The sequence below is a fragment of the Aquila chrysaetos genome, chromosome 3 (assembly GCF_900496995.4).
Source record: "Aquila chrysaetos chrysaetos chromosome 3, bAquChr1.4, whole genome shotgun sequence".
In the NCBI taxonomy this organism is placed as follows: Eukaryota; Metazoa; Chordata; class Aves; order Accipitriformes; family Accipitridae; genus Aquila; species Aquila chrysaetos.
Window position 1 is genome coordinate 535,256 of NC_044006.1, and position 16,382 is coordinate 551,637.

At 42.9% G+C, this 16,382-nt stretch overlaps 1 protein-coding gene across 4 annotated transcripts in view; it reads left to right on the plus strand.

The window, feature by feature from the left end:
• The first annotated feature begins 342 nt into the window (after nt 1-342).
• The window catches only part of CTNNBL1 (catenin beta like 1), a 56,156-nt gene continuing 40,116 nt past the window's right edge, over nt 343-16,382 (plus strand). The window contains exons 1-5 of one of the 4 annotated variants that reach the window (XM_041122762.1): nt 432-491; nt 8,055-8,159; nt 8,608-8,796; nt 11,222-11,328; nt 12,728-12,867. In XM_041122762.1, the coding sequence (XP_040978696.1) occupies nt 11,255-11,328; nt 12,728-12,867 (214 nt within the window). In that variant the 5' untranslated portion in view covers nt 432-491; nt 8,055-8,159; nt 8,608-8,796; nt 11,222-11,254. Of the gene's footprint in view, nt 492-5,032; nt 5,052-8,054; nt 8,160-8,607; nt 8,797-11,221; nt 11,329-12,061; nt 12,131-12,727; nt 12,868-16,382 lie in introns of those variants that run through there. The other 3 variants (XM_030008705.2, XM_041122763.1, XM_041122764.1) reach the window with 3 other exon arrangements.

The following is a 16,382-nucleotide window of genomic DNA, read 5'->3' on the forward strand; positions in this document are numbered from 1 at the left end:
CTCGGTATCAGTCGGTCGCGTTTCGCTCCGGCCCAGCAGCTCCCCCGACCAGGCCGCCGCAGCAGGCCGAGCCCGCCGTGGGACACGGCGGGAGGTCTCGGGGGCGGCCCAGGGCCGCGGTGGCCGGGCCGGGGGCAGAGCAGGGTTCAGCCCCCGGGGCCCCCTGAGCCGCTGGGGCTGTGGGGTGGCCCCCGGGGTCGGCCCGGCCCACGGGCCGCGGCTGCCGCCCACCCCTCACCCACGCCGCGGCAGGGCTGCCCGGCCCTCTCCCGCTCTCAAGCCTGCCGGGGGCTGCTTTGCGGCAGTGTGGCGCCTCTCGCTTTCCGGCAGCGGCCCTCCCGCCTCGCTTTCCGGCAGAGTGGCGCCCTCCCGGCTCGCCTGCGCTCCCTGCCTTACGGCACGGTGTCGCGCGGCCCCGGTCGTTGGCGACAGTTTCCCGGTGGAGGGGCCCGGTCGGTGCCATGGACGTGGGGGAGCTGCTCAGCTACCAGGTGAGCGGCCCCGCGGCGGCTCCCGGGGCACCGAGCGGGGCCGGCGGTGGCGTGGGCCCGTCAGGTGGGAGCGCTGGGTGCGCGGGGAGCAGCCCCGGCCCTTCGCTGCCGCCCCGCTGGGGAGGGACGAGCGCGGCCCAGGCCGGGCCGTGCTGGGGGGTGGCAGAGGCCGAGCCCCGGAGCCCCGCTGGCGCGGCAGCCCCCGGCCCGGTGCCGCTGCAGCTCCGGCCGCGGGCCTGGGACGGGCCGCCGCGCAGAGCTTGCCCAGCCGCGCCCGGTGCGCTCGCGGGGGACCCGGTTACGGTGTCGCGGGGTTTTGGGGGCCTCTCCCCCCTCATCCCCCCCCCCCCACCCCACCCCCCGCTCCGGAGAAGCGGCGCCCCGGTGGGAGCCGGTTACCGGGGGGGGTCTGCTGATGCCGTGTCTCCCACAGACCGGCACGGTTTGGTGTCTTCGCTGTTTCTGCAGCAAAGCCTGTGCTTGTTGCATGGCTTGCAGTCTCATTCTTTTTTGTCTACCTGTTTTATGACAAAACCCATTTAATTTGATTTTTACCAAAGTCTTCTGAAAAAGTTTCCCATCTTATGAAAGTTTCCTTTTATCTTGTGAGTGTTTTTCTCCTCTCAGCATGTGATCGTTGCTTATTCGTCGTTTGAAGGTCAGTTTATAAGCAGATGCGGTTAATCGTGTATTTGTTTTCAGGAGAGTGGATTTGGCATGTTCTCCTGTGGATCGGGGAACGAGAGCGCTGGTTTGCAGTAATGTTTGATGCTTCCGCTGTGATTTGTGCACGCAATAGCGTTGGCTTGTTACTTTAGTTCTTAGACAAGTTGCAGCAGTGGTGTTTCCCTGCTGAATCAGTGGGTAAGAAAAGCACTCTAAGACGTTATCTACCTTGAAAGTAATTGAGTGTGGGAGTTACATGACAAGATCTACTTAATTCAGAACACAGGATTCTTTATGGCACTCCTTCCTATGTGCCATCCTCTTATGCATTAGTCTGTGGAGGCACCACACGTGTTCAGAGGCAAAAAGAGCATCCTGCTGTTCAGGACACGTCTGTACTTTCAGAATGTGTTATTACCTTTGGGTTTGAGAAATTTCCCCCCTTCTTTTCCCAGTGGCATCAAAATACTCTGGAGTATGGCTGTAAGAATAGCCTTTCTCTGAGAACTCCACTAGATTCCTACTTGATTCAGCTCCAGGATGTTTTCTTCTGTGGATTGCTCTGTCTCTCTCTAACATCCTTCCTATTTCATCCGTTTGTGCAGTGCTGATGGCATAGTCCTGCCGTTCTGAGACCTGCTCTACTTTTGTATTTCTCTGCCTACCATTTTTCTGTGATTTTTCAATAACAAATTAGAATGATCATTTCTCATGTTCCTTTAGTTCTTTGGTCTTCTCCGCCTCAGTTATGGTTAATGATGCTGTCCTGTACTTGTTCTGTGATGCAGTTTATACCTAAGGCACAGAAAAGTAATGCAATTTATACCTAAGGCACAGAAACGTAAACCTGTGCTGAACCTCTGTTTGTTGTAATTTTTTAACCAGGTTCTAGTTTGAGTTTTTGTTTGTTGGTTTTTCTCTTTTTCTGAAATTTGAAGTCCGCAGTATTCCCTTCTGCTCTGGAGGAAAGTGTGCATCCACTTTGCTTTGATCACTTTGATTTTGTACAGCTTTCTGTTGGATGAGCTTTCTATACGGCGATGTGGGTAATTGCTTATGACAACGTGGGGCTGTATTCTGCGGGGGCTAGAGGTAAAGAAATGCTGCTTAGCTGCTGGGTATTTAAATTTTAATTTCATTTCTTGCTGCTGAAATTATTCCTAGCTGTGGGACAAACCATTCTGCAGCTTTCAACCAACTAGTGAAATTGTTCCTGAAGGGTTTGTCCTGGCTCTGTGCTCTTCTGGTCTCTCACCTGAATACAGATGATTCTTCTGTCAGTAGACGAGATAATGCTTCAGAGTAAGTGTTGGATTTCAGTATCACTGAATGCAGACCTCCAGAATTAGGTACAATGGTGAATACAGGTAAAAGGAGTGGAGGAGCAGAAGGCAGATAAATAGCTCTGATTCTGAGAAAATGAGATTCCCTTCTGTGAGGGCAATTCTGGCTGAAAGGCAGAAAAAAAAGTTGGAAACAACAGGTTTCGCTGCCTCCCAGCCTGTGTGGGTCGGGCGTCTGCCATGGCTCTCAGAGACAGGCGAAGCAGGTGCCCTCCTGTATAATTTTTAGAAATGTACATTCTTGTCCACTGAATGAGTAAAATTCAGAATAATCAGACTTCTGTTGTGCCTGTGCCACAGAGAGGACGCTGACTTGTGCGTGGCAGATAAATTGAGTGAGTGTTGCTCCAGGCTGCCTGCTGTACCCAGCTGATGGGCTGCTGCCCCTGGGAGGAGGCTGGCTCCTACAACAGCCCCTCACCTGCTCCAGTTTTCTGTCTGGAGTTGTAAGGTTAACTTGAGCACTGGTCTGGGAGGTTTCCTGCATTGGGCTGAGGAGCAGGCTGGCTCAAGATCTCCTCATTCATTCTGGGTGCAGGGGTGGCACCAGCTGTCAGACTGGTGGGCTGGATGATGTGTGGTGTACACCTCTGCTGTCTGATTTTAATCTCTTGCTGAAAATGAGTCGGTCTTCTCAGCTTCCCTCAGCACAACCCAAAATAATTGCTTTTCTCTTACATTGTTTTGAATTTGTCTCCTCTAAAAGCCTAATCTGTGCCCTTGCTTAATCAAGAAGATGTTCTCCCTCAGTGCCAAACTTGGCATGGAAGATTCCGGGCACTGTGCCACCAATTCAGCACCAAGTGTCTATCAGAGTGGGAAAAGGAACCTCTTGTAACAAAAAATACAATTAAACAGCACCTGGCAGTTTATACAAAGCTCAGGAATCCATAAACTTTATGTGTTGCTGCAAAACAGTTGCAGATGGTCTAAACTGATGATTAAATATTGTTGCTGTTCTGCCCAGAAAGTCTGTGCCCAGATCCTCTGTGTCTGGCCTCCGGTTACGGAGGGTAATTAAGGGGACAAAGCCAACTCTGGTTCTTTTCAGAGATCTCTTTCAATTGTCTTGGGAGGGAATAAAGGAGATTATTTTAATTCTCATTAAATGCAGATTTCACCACTGTGAGTGATCATTACAAATTGCTAATTTTTTAATGGAATATTAGTAAAATCAAATAACAGAAGAAGCAGTAAATAATGGGATAAAGTCTGACTTCACCGAGCTGGGTGATGTCCTCATTATTTGAATGGGTTGAGTGCAGTTTGTAGTGGGATGGATCTCCACATATCAGTGGAGGCACATCATAATTTCTGCTGCTGGTATAGATAATTTACTGTAAATTTGCAATGCAGCAGATGCATCTGATGGCAGAGGCAGCTCAGCCGAGCAGGTCGTTGATGACTTACAGCTTTATTAACCTGGTAGCTCTTGTCCTGCCTGCGGGTTAAAGCGAGGAGCCATCACCGTCTCAGCCGCTGGCCCGCAGCACTGGGCCCCGCTCCTGGGGAATACAGGTCCCATGCTACAGATCTTGTGTTGGTACCCTAATGGGGTCACAAGTGAATCTTTAGTTTACTTTTCGATGTTTTACCTTTGGCCACCAAACAGGAGCATGTGTAGAAGTCTGTGAAGGAAGATCCCCGCTCTGCGCACCTCCCCGCAGGGGTCCCGATGGCCGCGCTCCTCGTGAGCGAGTCTGGGACAGGGGTTCATTCTCTCTGAAAGTAATAATCTGTATGCATGTAGGTACCGTGCCCATCTTCCGTTTCATTTGCCTCAGTTTGTATGATTTTGGGGCTCTTGGGACTTCCTGAGATTTCCGGATTTTCCTGGTGCCAGTTCTTCCAGTTTTTAATGCTCGTCCTGCGCCATCTAGAAGTGTCGTGCTTCAGGAAGAAAAAACAACGGAAAGTAAGATTGATAGTAGCCTGGTTTATCACAAATGTTGGAAACCAAATTAAGAAGTTAGTGAAGATACCTCTGGAGATTTGGGCCTTGCTTTCAGGAGTCCTAAATTGACAGCTAATGCGTAGCTTTTCTGCAGTGGCTCTTCTGAGCAGGCGGCAGCCGGCTGAGATGCGGTCACAAAAGAAGCTGCATCACTTATGAAGATTTATTTCAGATTTCATTAACAAATAATTTCTAAGCTTCACAGTAACAAGGTTACTTACAAAGCAGATGTCTTAGTAATACGAAACTCCATTACTGAGACTTCTGTAAACCTTCCTGATGTTTGGAGAAGGCTGGAAGCGATCAGGGGCCTAAACAATAGGTTTTTAGATTCTGTGGGATACTTAATCCTGATATTAATGTGCAATCACTGCTTTGAGGGAGACCAGGCAGGGGCCCTGGGCAGATCATTGTTCTTCAATTTAGGATGTCATTTCTCTCACCTTCACAGCCCACAAGGCGGGTGCTGTTGTTTTTGCTGCCCGAACCAAGGGGCAGGCTCTGTGTTACATGTCTGCGCACAAACGATGACCCGTGTTTGGTGTGTATTTCTGGAGGAGGTCTGCCACCCGAAGCCTGGGACCCAGGCTGTAACAGGTTAGGATATGCCAGTGAACATCCAAAGCAAGTACAGCTAAAGACTAGAAGAGAAACAGAAAGATAATTCCGCCTTTACCAATCACCAGCTTTTGTTTACTTTATTGTATTTTATAAATGTCAGCTTTTTAAAATTCCTTTTGTATTTGTTGTTTTTTGTGTAGTGATATCAGTGTTAGATTTAAATGAAAATGTGTTTGGAATAAATTACTGTGAATGCACTGCATTCAATGGGAACAAAATTAAGCTTAACTAACAAAACAATTTAAAAATGCTTTTCTTGTGCATTTTCTAATGAATTCCATCTTCTTGCCAAATGCACCTTAGCACAACTGAGTAAAAAACCCCACATTTTATTTATCAAACGATTAACTTTCCCTTTTCTACCAGAAAGGCAAAACTTGTGTAGATGTGTGCGAAGCTATGAAATTATTTAAATAAATGTGTTTAGACACAATATATGCGTTTGCTTAGCAAAACGCACCAGTTTCAGTGCAACAACGTACTCACTTAATTCTTGTTGGTTGGTAACAGTCCTTCAGAAAATACAAATGCAAACCGAAGATGAAAATCAATGAACAGAAGCTAATGCTTGCCTTAAATCAGTTGTTCATGACTGTGCATCTCTTGTAAAATGAGCAGAAACCCAGGTGTTTCACTTATGCCTTGATTTCTTAGTTTTAATAGTGCTGGTTGGAAAACTGCAATATTCTTAGTAAGGTTTTGCATAACATCAATAACAAAAGGAAAAACCTTAATGCCCGCTTAATAGCGTTTGCCCAGGAATTCAATTACTGTCTATTGCCAATATGTTGGCAGCATTAATAATTGCATGCAGGGCGCTTCCATAATTTATCATAATGATTTCTGTTATGTATTATAGAAGATTCCTCCCCCCCCAACAATGCATAAATACAAAAAAGGATAAAATAATTGAGATTGAAACAGGGTGTAAATTCTGATACTAAGGATTGTGTACTCGGAGGAAATGGGGCTGGTTTCATGATGGAGTTTTAATTTAGATTTTGTTCTGGTGATATAGTCTCTTCCCATGGTACATTACTTTGCATCTGACAAACCACCACCTCCCTTGGTCCCTCATTACAGCTGCAGTCTCATTGAGGTTTTTGTTCCTTTTTTAATGTTTAGAAATGACAGTGAGGAATGAAATTGTGACTCCCTAAATTAGGAACATCCAAGGCAAGTCTTGCAGGGCTTTTTGCTGTAAATTTCAGGACTTTTTATGTCACTAATTCCTATATCTGTGTTTGTAACATTAATCTGTCAAAGGTGGTTTAGGATGAATTGGGTATTATTGAGGAGCGAATGGAAGGACATACGAAGGTCAGAGACCTGTGTGCCATTAAGGGCACTGAGTAAGGATTATGTATTTACTGAAGTTTTTTCCTTAGATGATGTCATTTAGAAGAGCACCATTTTTCTTTTTCTTTTCTTTATTGGGTTGCTGATTGCTTGGGGAGGGTTTGAATTATTGTTTGTTGACAATGACACATTTGTTTCCAAACGGGTCTATGTGAAATTATATTTTAATGTACCTAGAAGATAAGTAATAGGAATCTGCTTTAAAAAAACCCCAACAACAACAACAAAAAAATCCCAACCCACAAAACCCTCCAAGCAAATAGATTTTTCATTTCAAAGAATCTCCAGGTATGCTTCTACTTTATGGCTATTGAATTATGAGCTGAGTAACTGCTTTAAAAGTGCATGGGAGCACTTTAGAAGAGTTTTAAGTCAGGAATGTACCATCCGTAATGGAAACAGCAGAGAAGATGTAGGGAGAAAGGAGATAGATAACAGAGTTTGAATAGGTCTAGCTGGGAGCAAGTGTTTAGATCTTTGATTTGTGCTAATACGTTGTCTGGGAAACTTGATTCTGCATCTTCCTCAAAGTGGACAACATCATAACCCTGAAAACAACGTGATCTTGGTCAGTCTGCTGTGCAGTTTGCTTCTCATTATAATTAACACTTCAAGTGCTTTTCGGGGTGGTCTTCTTTTGGTTTGGGTTGTTTTGTTGTTGTTTTGGTTTTTTTTTTCCTTTTACATCTCTCCTGAAAGCAGAGTTTTCTTGAGAGCAGAGCTTTTATTTGCTGGCTTTTCATTTATATTGCAATAAATATGTAGACTGGGTTGTGCATAGAAGCAGTCATAGCTGGTCTGCAGCATGTGCATCGTCATCAGAATCATAGCAGGATTGCCTGAAAGATTTATTGCCCTCTGGGGCCCATGAGTTCCCAACCTGCTAGGGAGCTGGAAGTTCCTACCTTGATGCCTGCACTTGTGCTGGGCCTGGCAGGAGCATGACACTGTCACCTATTCCCTCTGCATCTTTCTTTGAATCAAAACTGAAAAGAATCCGTTTCTCAGTTAAAAAGCAGGCCTTATGTTCATGAAAGCATGATGTAACTTTTATGCTTTTAGACAAAGGGTCCCACAGAGCAGAAGAGTGGGGTCTTCCTGCCAGAAAATGTTTTATGAAATAGGCTGGACAAATGTTAGACCTAATGGGGTTATAAAATCATCTACCAGGCAACTTGAGCAGTGATAGAGAGTAAAAATATTTTTCTTATTGTTTTCACTGTTCTTAACACACAGGCTCCTTTTAAATAGTAAAGAATTAAACTTTGTTTTCCTGTAGTTATAGAGCATGGAGTACTTCTGTTCCAGCTCGGTTGTCCTTCAAAAAAAAAGAGAGACCAAATATAATATCCTTATGGTTTTCGAAGGGAGAGTTTTTCCTTCTGTTGCAAATGCATTCATACACTTTTTGCCTAAATTAAAACATGGGATGAGGGTTAATGGACTTTTTCTTGTCCCTGGCAAATTATGTTTATTTTTGACAATTAAACAGAAATTGTGGAATAAAATAATAGGTTGTTCCAAGCAAACTGTAAAGCACGGGCACCACTTAATCTGGTGCCAAGCCCCTGCAGAATTGCAGCAAGCAGCAATACTCCTGTCCTACGTACTCTGAATTAGGTTCCAATTCTGCATTCAAGTGTCAGCAAACTTTCGACAGAAGGATGGGTGAAGTCAAGGTGAATTAGGATTCACACAAGAATTCAATATAATCTCATATACTAGGTGGGTAAAAAATTATCTTTCACTGCTATCTGCTTGAGCATATTGGTCTTCTGTCTGTAAAACATGAGGTTGTCTCAGCTGACTTAGCTGATTCCTGATCATTAAGACAGTCAGCTGTACAGCCACTGAACAGTTTGGTTTGGCCACTTCTTATTGTTGAAATACTAGTCTTTGCTGCCTATGACGATATTTTCCCATGAGTCGTGTTCATAGATCAAACAAGGTAGGATGTTGACATAGCTCTTGGCAGAGCCATTCATCTACTCATGTGACGTTCCACTTCACTAAATTAATTTCCATCCTAGTTTTCAGAGTTGTTAAGCGTTGTGTAAGCAAATGTTTTAAACAACTTGTAAGAATTTCCTCAGCATGTCTTGTAATACTGGTATTTTGGTTTGCAAGGGTTACAAAAGACTTGTATTCATTCACCTTATTTCTCTGACTTTAGCCTAACAGAGGGACAAAAAGACCCCGTGATGAAGAGGAAGAAGAAATCAAAGCACGTCGGAAACAAGCTAGTGCACGAGAGCACAGTCGTCACAGGGAAGAGGAGTCTGTTGCGCTGGAAGAAACTGATGATGAGAAGAAGAAACTTCTTCAGATAATTGAGAGGGATGGAGAAGAGGAAGAGGAGGAAGTAAATCACTAGTATCCAGTGGGAAAGGGGAGGTGGTGGGAAATAAGCAAACACTAAATCACTTCTCTGTGACTTCCATTTCTTACCGTGTAGATGATGACACTAACCGGTGATTTTTCATATGCCTCGCACAGCTTAAGGTTATGGTTTTACTTTCCTGCCCTGTGGGGTATTCATTAATTTCAAATGGGGCTTCTCAAAGATATCCTCTGAAGGTTTAAAGGAGGGGGGCAAAAGGGAGGGGGAAGGGGAAGCTTTCAAGCCTAATCTCTGTTTTAGTCTGGGAATACCGAAATCACCTCCTAAAATATATTTTTAGGAAATAGTTTCTGTATTCTAACCAGTTTCCTAACTATTGTTCTCATCAGTACCCCTAGCCATGCAGCTTCTCCCACTCTCCCCCTCTTTGTAGCTGTGCAGCAGCAGCAGCAAATAAACAAACATTCTTCTATACAAGAAAGGTCTTGGGTCAGAGGAGGGGGGTAGCAGCTGTCAAGGGTAAATGATTTCAAGCCTTGGAGACAGAAATCCAATGCAGCATTGGCCTTTCTGCCAAGGGCTAGGGAAAAGATCACTTTATAAATGTGACACATGGATTGGTATAAATCTAGAAGATATTTGCTTCCTGCTGTCTGTGTCCTGTTTGATAAAAAAACAAGCAATATTCACCACTGCAGAATCATGTAGGTTTGTAAAATATCATTGTCCTTTGTATACAGCATTGCTAGCATTCGTCTCTGAAAATCTCCCTCGTTTTTTTGATGTTGAGCTATTGCCATTACAGTTGTTGCTGATAGTGGAGAAGGATAATGCAGGATTTCTGTAGCATTTGAGCTCCAGTGAGGATGAATGGATGTAGCTAAAAGTCCTCTTGACTGGCTAGAGTCTTGTGGATTCCTGCAGTGTACAAGTCCCGCGTCTTTGTCAAGTGCAGTTCTGCCATCCAGACATTTTAAGGGCTGGAAGTCCAAGGTTTCTTTAGAACCAAACCCTCTTGTTTATTATCTTGGAATGCAGTTAATGTAAGTGCCATCAAAATGTACTTTGTACCAGTAAATTTGATGGAAAGAAGCTAATCTGCAGGACACTGTAATACTGAATTCAAATTAAATACAAGATACAAATGGAGATACTGTAGTGGTGTATGTTAGAGAAAGCAAAGAGTCAAATGAAGTAGAGGGAAGCAGTGTCAGCATGTGTGACAGTATCTTTGTGGATTGAAATCCCATTGCAGGAAGAATGGTTTGGGCACTGTAGTATTGATTACCTGAACATGAGTGGGATGGTGACATGAGTGGGATGGTGCTAAAACAGGTTGGGCCTGAGAACGTAGGAAATCCAATAATAATGGAAGACTTGGACTGGTGTTACTATTGTAATGGAGTTTGCTGAAGAAATAGAAATCTTCTATCTTGTACAAGATTGCTGCTTAGAGTCGCTAACCAAAGAATCTTCAACATCAGAAGCAACTCTTGATTTAATCCTGAACAGGAGTTGGGACACAAAACTTGGCTTAAGATGTGAAGGGGTCTGGTTTGGTTTTTGTTTTGAGAACTTCTCTTTAATAGTGATTGTAACATAGGCAAATAGAGGAGAGGGAAGAGGTTACACAGGAAAATCTGCATCATCAGTGTTTTAATAAAAGAAGTGCATTAAAATAATGAAACAAACAAAATAACAGAATCGTGTTTGTAGGTGTCAGGGAGGTAACTAAAGTTATATTACTGCTGTGCAGTAAATGTGTAATGCCAGCTGAGAAACACCTTAGAAGAACTTAAAAAATAAAAAGAAATTACTCGAGTAAAATATTGATTATTTTTTTTTCCTTTAAAAAAAGACTTTAAAATAGAAGTGAAAGCTTATCCAAGTGAGGAAAATAGAAAAGAACATAAACTCAGGGCAGTTACGTGTAGACCTACAAAAAGAAATAGCGCAATGGACTTATGAAAAGAAACTGTCCATCTGCTAATGCAGATTATGTCAGAAGCAAAAAGCCTCAATATGCACTGATGGTGCCAGGTAATAACAGGTGTAAAAGAACAGCTCAAGAAAGATGAGCCATTGCAAAACTGTGGTTTTTTTTCACTGATACTTGGTTTCAGAAAGTGTAGGGAAGCTCTTCTGGTTCTTTTCCAAAGAACCTTCTGTTGGTAAACCCCTGGTTTATAAAAACCTGACTGACAAGGTTTTGCTCTGGGGAGCTTGCTCAGCTCCGAGTTGGAGTAAATCAGTAAGGGAATAGCAATGGTGTCTGAGTTTTTTGGCAGCTTTCTGCAGTGAGACTTCCAGGGGTTGCTGTTTGTTCCTGACGAGTCTGGGCCCGACTGCAGTCTCACCATGTCACTGTACCCACTCTTCCGTGTTTTGCTGGTTAATCATTCCAGCCATCCTAAGCTCTGTTTTCTGCCCTTTCCAATTTGTTTAGGAAGAACCTTTGGATGAAAGTTCAGTGAAGAAGATGATTCTCACCTTTGAGAAGAGATCTTACAAAAACCAGGAGCTGCGGATCAAGTTTCCTGACAATCCAGAGAAGTAAGATTATGCTCAGCCCCTCTCTGTTACCCTTTTTTCCTTTGATTTTAGGTTTCAGCCCTAAATTATTTTCTTGACTATGTATACAGACATTTTCAGTTACATAAGGCTTATGTAACAGCAGTTATTGCCATGTAGTTCTTCTAAATTGTATTTGAAACTAACTTTGTTAAATAGGAATGGCATTAGCAAGACTCTGGTGGTGGCTGGTGTATAGTTGGCAGCACGAAAAGAATAATTAGCAACGAAGGGAAAAGTTCTAGTTTATTAAATTCTTGCTTCTGTTAATATTAGAGGTTGTGAAACTTCAGTACTTAAACTCGAGTTTTTGTTGTTTTTATTTTGGGAGCGCGCAAATTCAGTAAGGTTTCATTAGTTTTGGTTTAGGTATCTAAGTAAGTAGCTTGGTTCTCAAAAGTGAGCCCTAACGAGCTCTCCCAACATCAGTCCTCTTGGCAGTTGGCATTGGAGAGTCATCAGCCACACCGCAGATCTCTCATTTTTCAGGGGTCTCCTCCTCTGCACTGTTTCCAAGCAGTGGTCTCTTCCTCACTGGTAGGCAGGTGGTAGGTGTTTGGGGGGTGGGCTGAAAGATTGAGTCCTGGATTGGTGAGTTTTGCTTTTCAAATAATTAAAGATTTCATGCCATCATTTTGTGTGAAGGTGTTATGCTTGCATATGCAGTCAGCGGTCTGTGTGGGAAGATAATAATTTCATGTTATGGAGCTTTCAGATGCTGTGAGCAAATGGCTGGATGGGGTCTGAAAGCCAGGCTTTGTGTGTTTCCACACCTGCGGTTCTAGTGAGCCTCTTCCTCCTTTCATGGAGTTTTGTTATTCATGTTAAATGAATTTCTTGCTACGCTTGAGTGCTGTTATTTTTTTGTCCAGTTTGTTGTTCTTTCCCTTACCCAAATTCTTTTTATGGACTTCACCTTAGACTAATACAATGCACATACTAATATGTGGTGGCTAGGGAAGGTGCATCACTCTGGAGAATTTAGTTTGTGTACAAAGGTTTTTTCATGTGTAGCTACAACCTCTTGATTTTTTTTTTTATTTTTTTTTTAAGTTCTAGAACTGATTTACAGAATTGGAACAAATCTGCTTATTTACTCTATGTAAATTAGGTAGTAGGAAGGCTTATTCTACTACGTGATTAAACTTCAAGGGGCAGGCACAGGACAGGATGAGGCACAGACTGCCTCTAGGAGTTCTGGACTCAGTGACATTGATGTGACCACAGAGGATCAGAAAAGTTGGGACCACGTGCAGCTGGGGTGACAAGTCTTTCCTGGTATCTCCTGGAAGGTGGTGGTCTCTGTTTTGGAAAGAGCTGTGCATTGAACACAACTGATGTACTTTTTGCCTTTTTATTAACCATTTTTGTCTTGCCTCAGGTTCATGGAGTCTGAACTGGATTTAAATGACATCATTCAGGAAATGCATGTGATTGCGACGATGCCAGACCTGTATCACTTGCTGGTGGAGCTGAACGCTGTGCAGTCTCTCCTCGGGCTGCTGGGACATGACAACACAGATATCCTTCAGTTGTTAAAGCAGCACTCATGTGAGAGGCTTTCTACAGACTTTTCTGTAATCTCTTATATCCTGCTTTCACAGGGTCCTGTGTATGTTTTTCTCTTCTTTCCCACTGCACTGAATTTACGTCATTTTTTTTTTTTTTTTCCCCTCCAAGTGAAAGCCTTCTTTGTTCAAGTAATATTGATTCTGAATTTTTTCAGTGCTGTTATTCTCCTTTCTTGTTTTATGACCCTTTCATCTAGGTTTTAGTGGCTGTGTTAGAGTGTGAACAGATGAACAATATAGGAAAAGCTAAGGTATGGGCTTCACAGCATATAGCCTTGAACTGTGTGCAAACATTGTCTGGAATAGCCCCTGGTAAAAATGAAACTGATTTACTCCTTTTTGTTGAGAGCTGAGCTGTCACACTTTCAGCAGTTTGCCGTGGACTAACTCACCACAGTGCTATATGTTAGTTCGTAAATGTGGTAAATTCCTTCTGTGTCCACACCTTTAATTTGGTGTACTCAGAGCTTGAGGTTGTGGGTAGTCCCTCTGGTTACATAAATATCCAGAGACATTTTCATGCTCAGTTAGTTCTTGTGTCACTGATCCTGATCCTTGTGTGCACCTGTTTCTTGTTCCTCTGAAGATCTGAGGACATGTCAGAGAGAGTTTTCTGTCTATACTGTTAAATATTTTTGGTAGTTTTGAACAAAAACAGTGTCATTTTTTGAATATCCTGGTGCCTTGATGCTTAGCCTTCAGCTGATAAATAGAACTATGCCTGGCTTAGCATTGTACAGTCTTTAAAAGTAGAGCTCAGCCTGCATTGCTTGTAAAATATTCTACCGTAGGTTAAGCTGAAAATTGTGACATGATTTGAGAGATTGTGTGTCTGTGTTCTGACAAACTTTAGTGAATGGAGGGAGCAGTGAAGCCCAGTGGAAAGGACACTGGACTTAGACTTGGGACTACAGCAGGCTTTTGTTTTTTCCTTTTTATTGATTCATGACCTTAGGAAAGTAATTTATTCTTTACATCCTTTCTTTATGTGTAAAGAAGTAGATAATACTAATGAGCTTTTCTCAGGTGTTTTGAAATATGCAATGTTAAAAGGACTGTTAGTGATAAAAGTTGTGGTCCGATGCACAGATCTTGGTTTTCTTTTTTAGCACTTTTCCTTAAGTACTATGTATTAAGAATTCATAGTTCATTCTTTCTAAGTGGGTGCAGTGATCAGAAAATAAAACCAGAACAAATATTTTATTGCATACCAGTTTATATTAGAAAGCACTGCTTACATGTTTGGGTATTTTGACTTTTATCTAGCTGAACCTTGATGTAGTGAATGCTGGTCCCTGCAAAACAGCAAACACCGCAGTTTTCCTTATCTGTGATCTGTAATGGAAATTACTCTCAAGTAGATGTTTGTTAACATGGGAACCTACCATGCATAACCAGTTTCATGGCTACCATAGTTTCATTACTTTTTTTTTGCCAGACACTGCAGGCTTTTTGTGTACTATGTGCATGGCATTAAAAGCTTATACTGAATTTCTCATTCACAGGAAAAATATAAACTCTGGGGATTTTGACTGGGATAGAGACCTAATTCCTAGCTGGAGTGCACAGGAATACAGCTTGCTTTGTCCTTTCAGCCATGAAAAGCTCTGTCCTGCGGTCACTGCTGCTGTCAAAGACTTGCCAGTATTTTTCCTGTGAACTCTTTTTAATTGGATTGCAACTTGCTTGTGAGTTAGTTTACAGGTAGAAATTTGGCCTGTGAATTGCAATTTTGAGAAAAGTATATTTCTTATTATAAAACTGCTGAAGTGTTTTCAGATCCATTGGAAGCAGGACACAGGCTGTAGTAATGCCTCTTCACTGTGCTGCTGCTGCTTATGTACATGATAGAAACACTATTAAAGTGAAGCATCTAGACATAAAACTAAATTGATACAGCTCAAGTTTTCTAATGATTTTTTTGTTAAATGCAAAAAGATTTTAAAAATGAGTTCTTCAAGGAGAGAACTAAACAAATGGCTCTTCAGATGTGATTTAAATGTAGTGTCTTGAGGGACTAATGCAAGGAGACAAAAGCAATGTCCAGGGGAGCAAATAATCTGCTGAATGATTCATGCAGTTTTACACAAAACATGTGAATGAAAGATGATCACTGACAAGATTTTATTAACGAAAGACAGGAAAGCTTCAAGTGATGTTTTGCTTTTCTATCTCCTAAATTTTATAGGACAACTGATACTCTCACTGGAAGCCTCAACAGAAGCTTCCTAGACAGGAATGCCCTGCAAGATGAACTCCTCTGACTGCTAGGGTTCTTTGCTGTGCACTCTCGGAAAAATCTGGCTTATAGCGCCCAGTAGGTAGCAGTAGTCTTCAGTTAGTTCCTCCCTTAGCCTTCTGTTCTATGGGTGGATCAAATGCCATTCCCTCAGTCTTTCCTCATACATCATGTGCTAGCCCCCTGACCATCTCAGTGGTCTTCCACTCTCCTGAGTCCAGTATGTCAAGGTCTCTCTTTTATTGGGAGAGCCCACAACAAAATATTCTACATGTTGCCTCATAAGTGCCAAGCAGCAGGTAAGAATTCCTTCTCTTGACCTGCTGGTTTTGCTCTTGCTAATGCAGCGCAGTCTGTGATTAGCCTTTGTCACTGCAGTGGCATGCTGCTGAGTCGTCTTCAACTTGTCCACCAGAACTTCCAGATTCTCTTCTGCAGAGCTTACCTCTCCAGTAAGCCCCAGCACATGGGCTTCTTCCCTCCCAGGTACAGGATGTTCCATTTGTTGAACTTCACGAGGTTCCTATTGGCCTGTTCCTCCAGCTTTTTTTAATTAATAGTTGATTCCTTGCAGAATAAATGTAAGGCAGGTTATTTTCTCTTAACTTGCTTATTGAGTTGTGCTCCAACTTGCTTTTAAAAATTGTACTCTGGCACCTTTGACCATGTTTTTGTATAAGCATGCGTGACTGTCTGCCGAGTGAAGAGTAACCACCCTTCTGTTTGGTTCTTGATGACAGTTGCAAGTGGAAGTGGCATCTACCCATCAAGAAAATGTACAGATAGTTTTGGCTTGGTTAAGGACCGCTGTAGAGCATAAAGAAAGTAGTAGTCTTACTGATACACATCTTCTGCAGCGCCTAGACATAGGTTAACTTGGGACTGGGACAGGCAGCTCTCAGTCTTCCCTGAGACTAGGTAAGTCATGACCGAAACCTTGCTAAGAAAAGATATATGAAAATACTTTTCCTGCTGCTGCTTATGTGTCTGAGCAAATGCACAAATAGGAGAACTGGGAGGCTGGATTGTTAGCCTGTGCATTTTAAAGTGATTCATCACAAAGTTGTTATATAGGACATGCAGAAAACTGCATATCCTGTTCTACCCCAGTGGGACTCGGGCAAGATTGATCAGCATGTCTGAGAGAATAGGAAAGTGGGTCTAATGAGGTGGAATACGTCTCGTCGTACAAGAGAGCTGTGTAGCAGTCAGGGGAACCGTGTGTT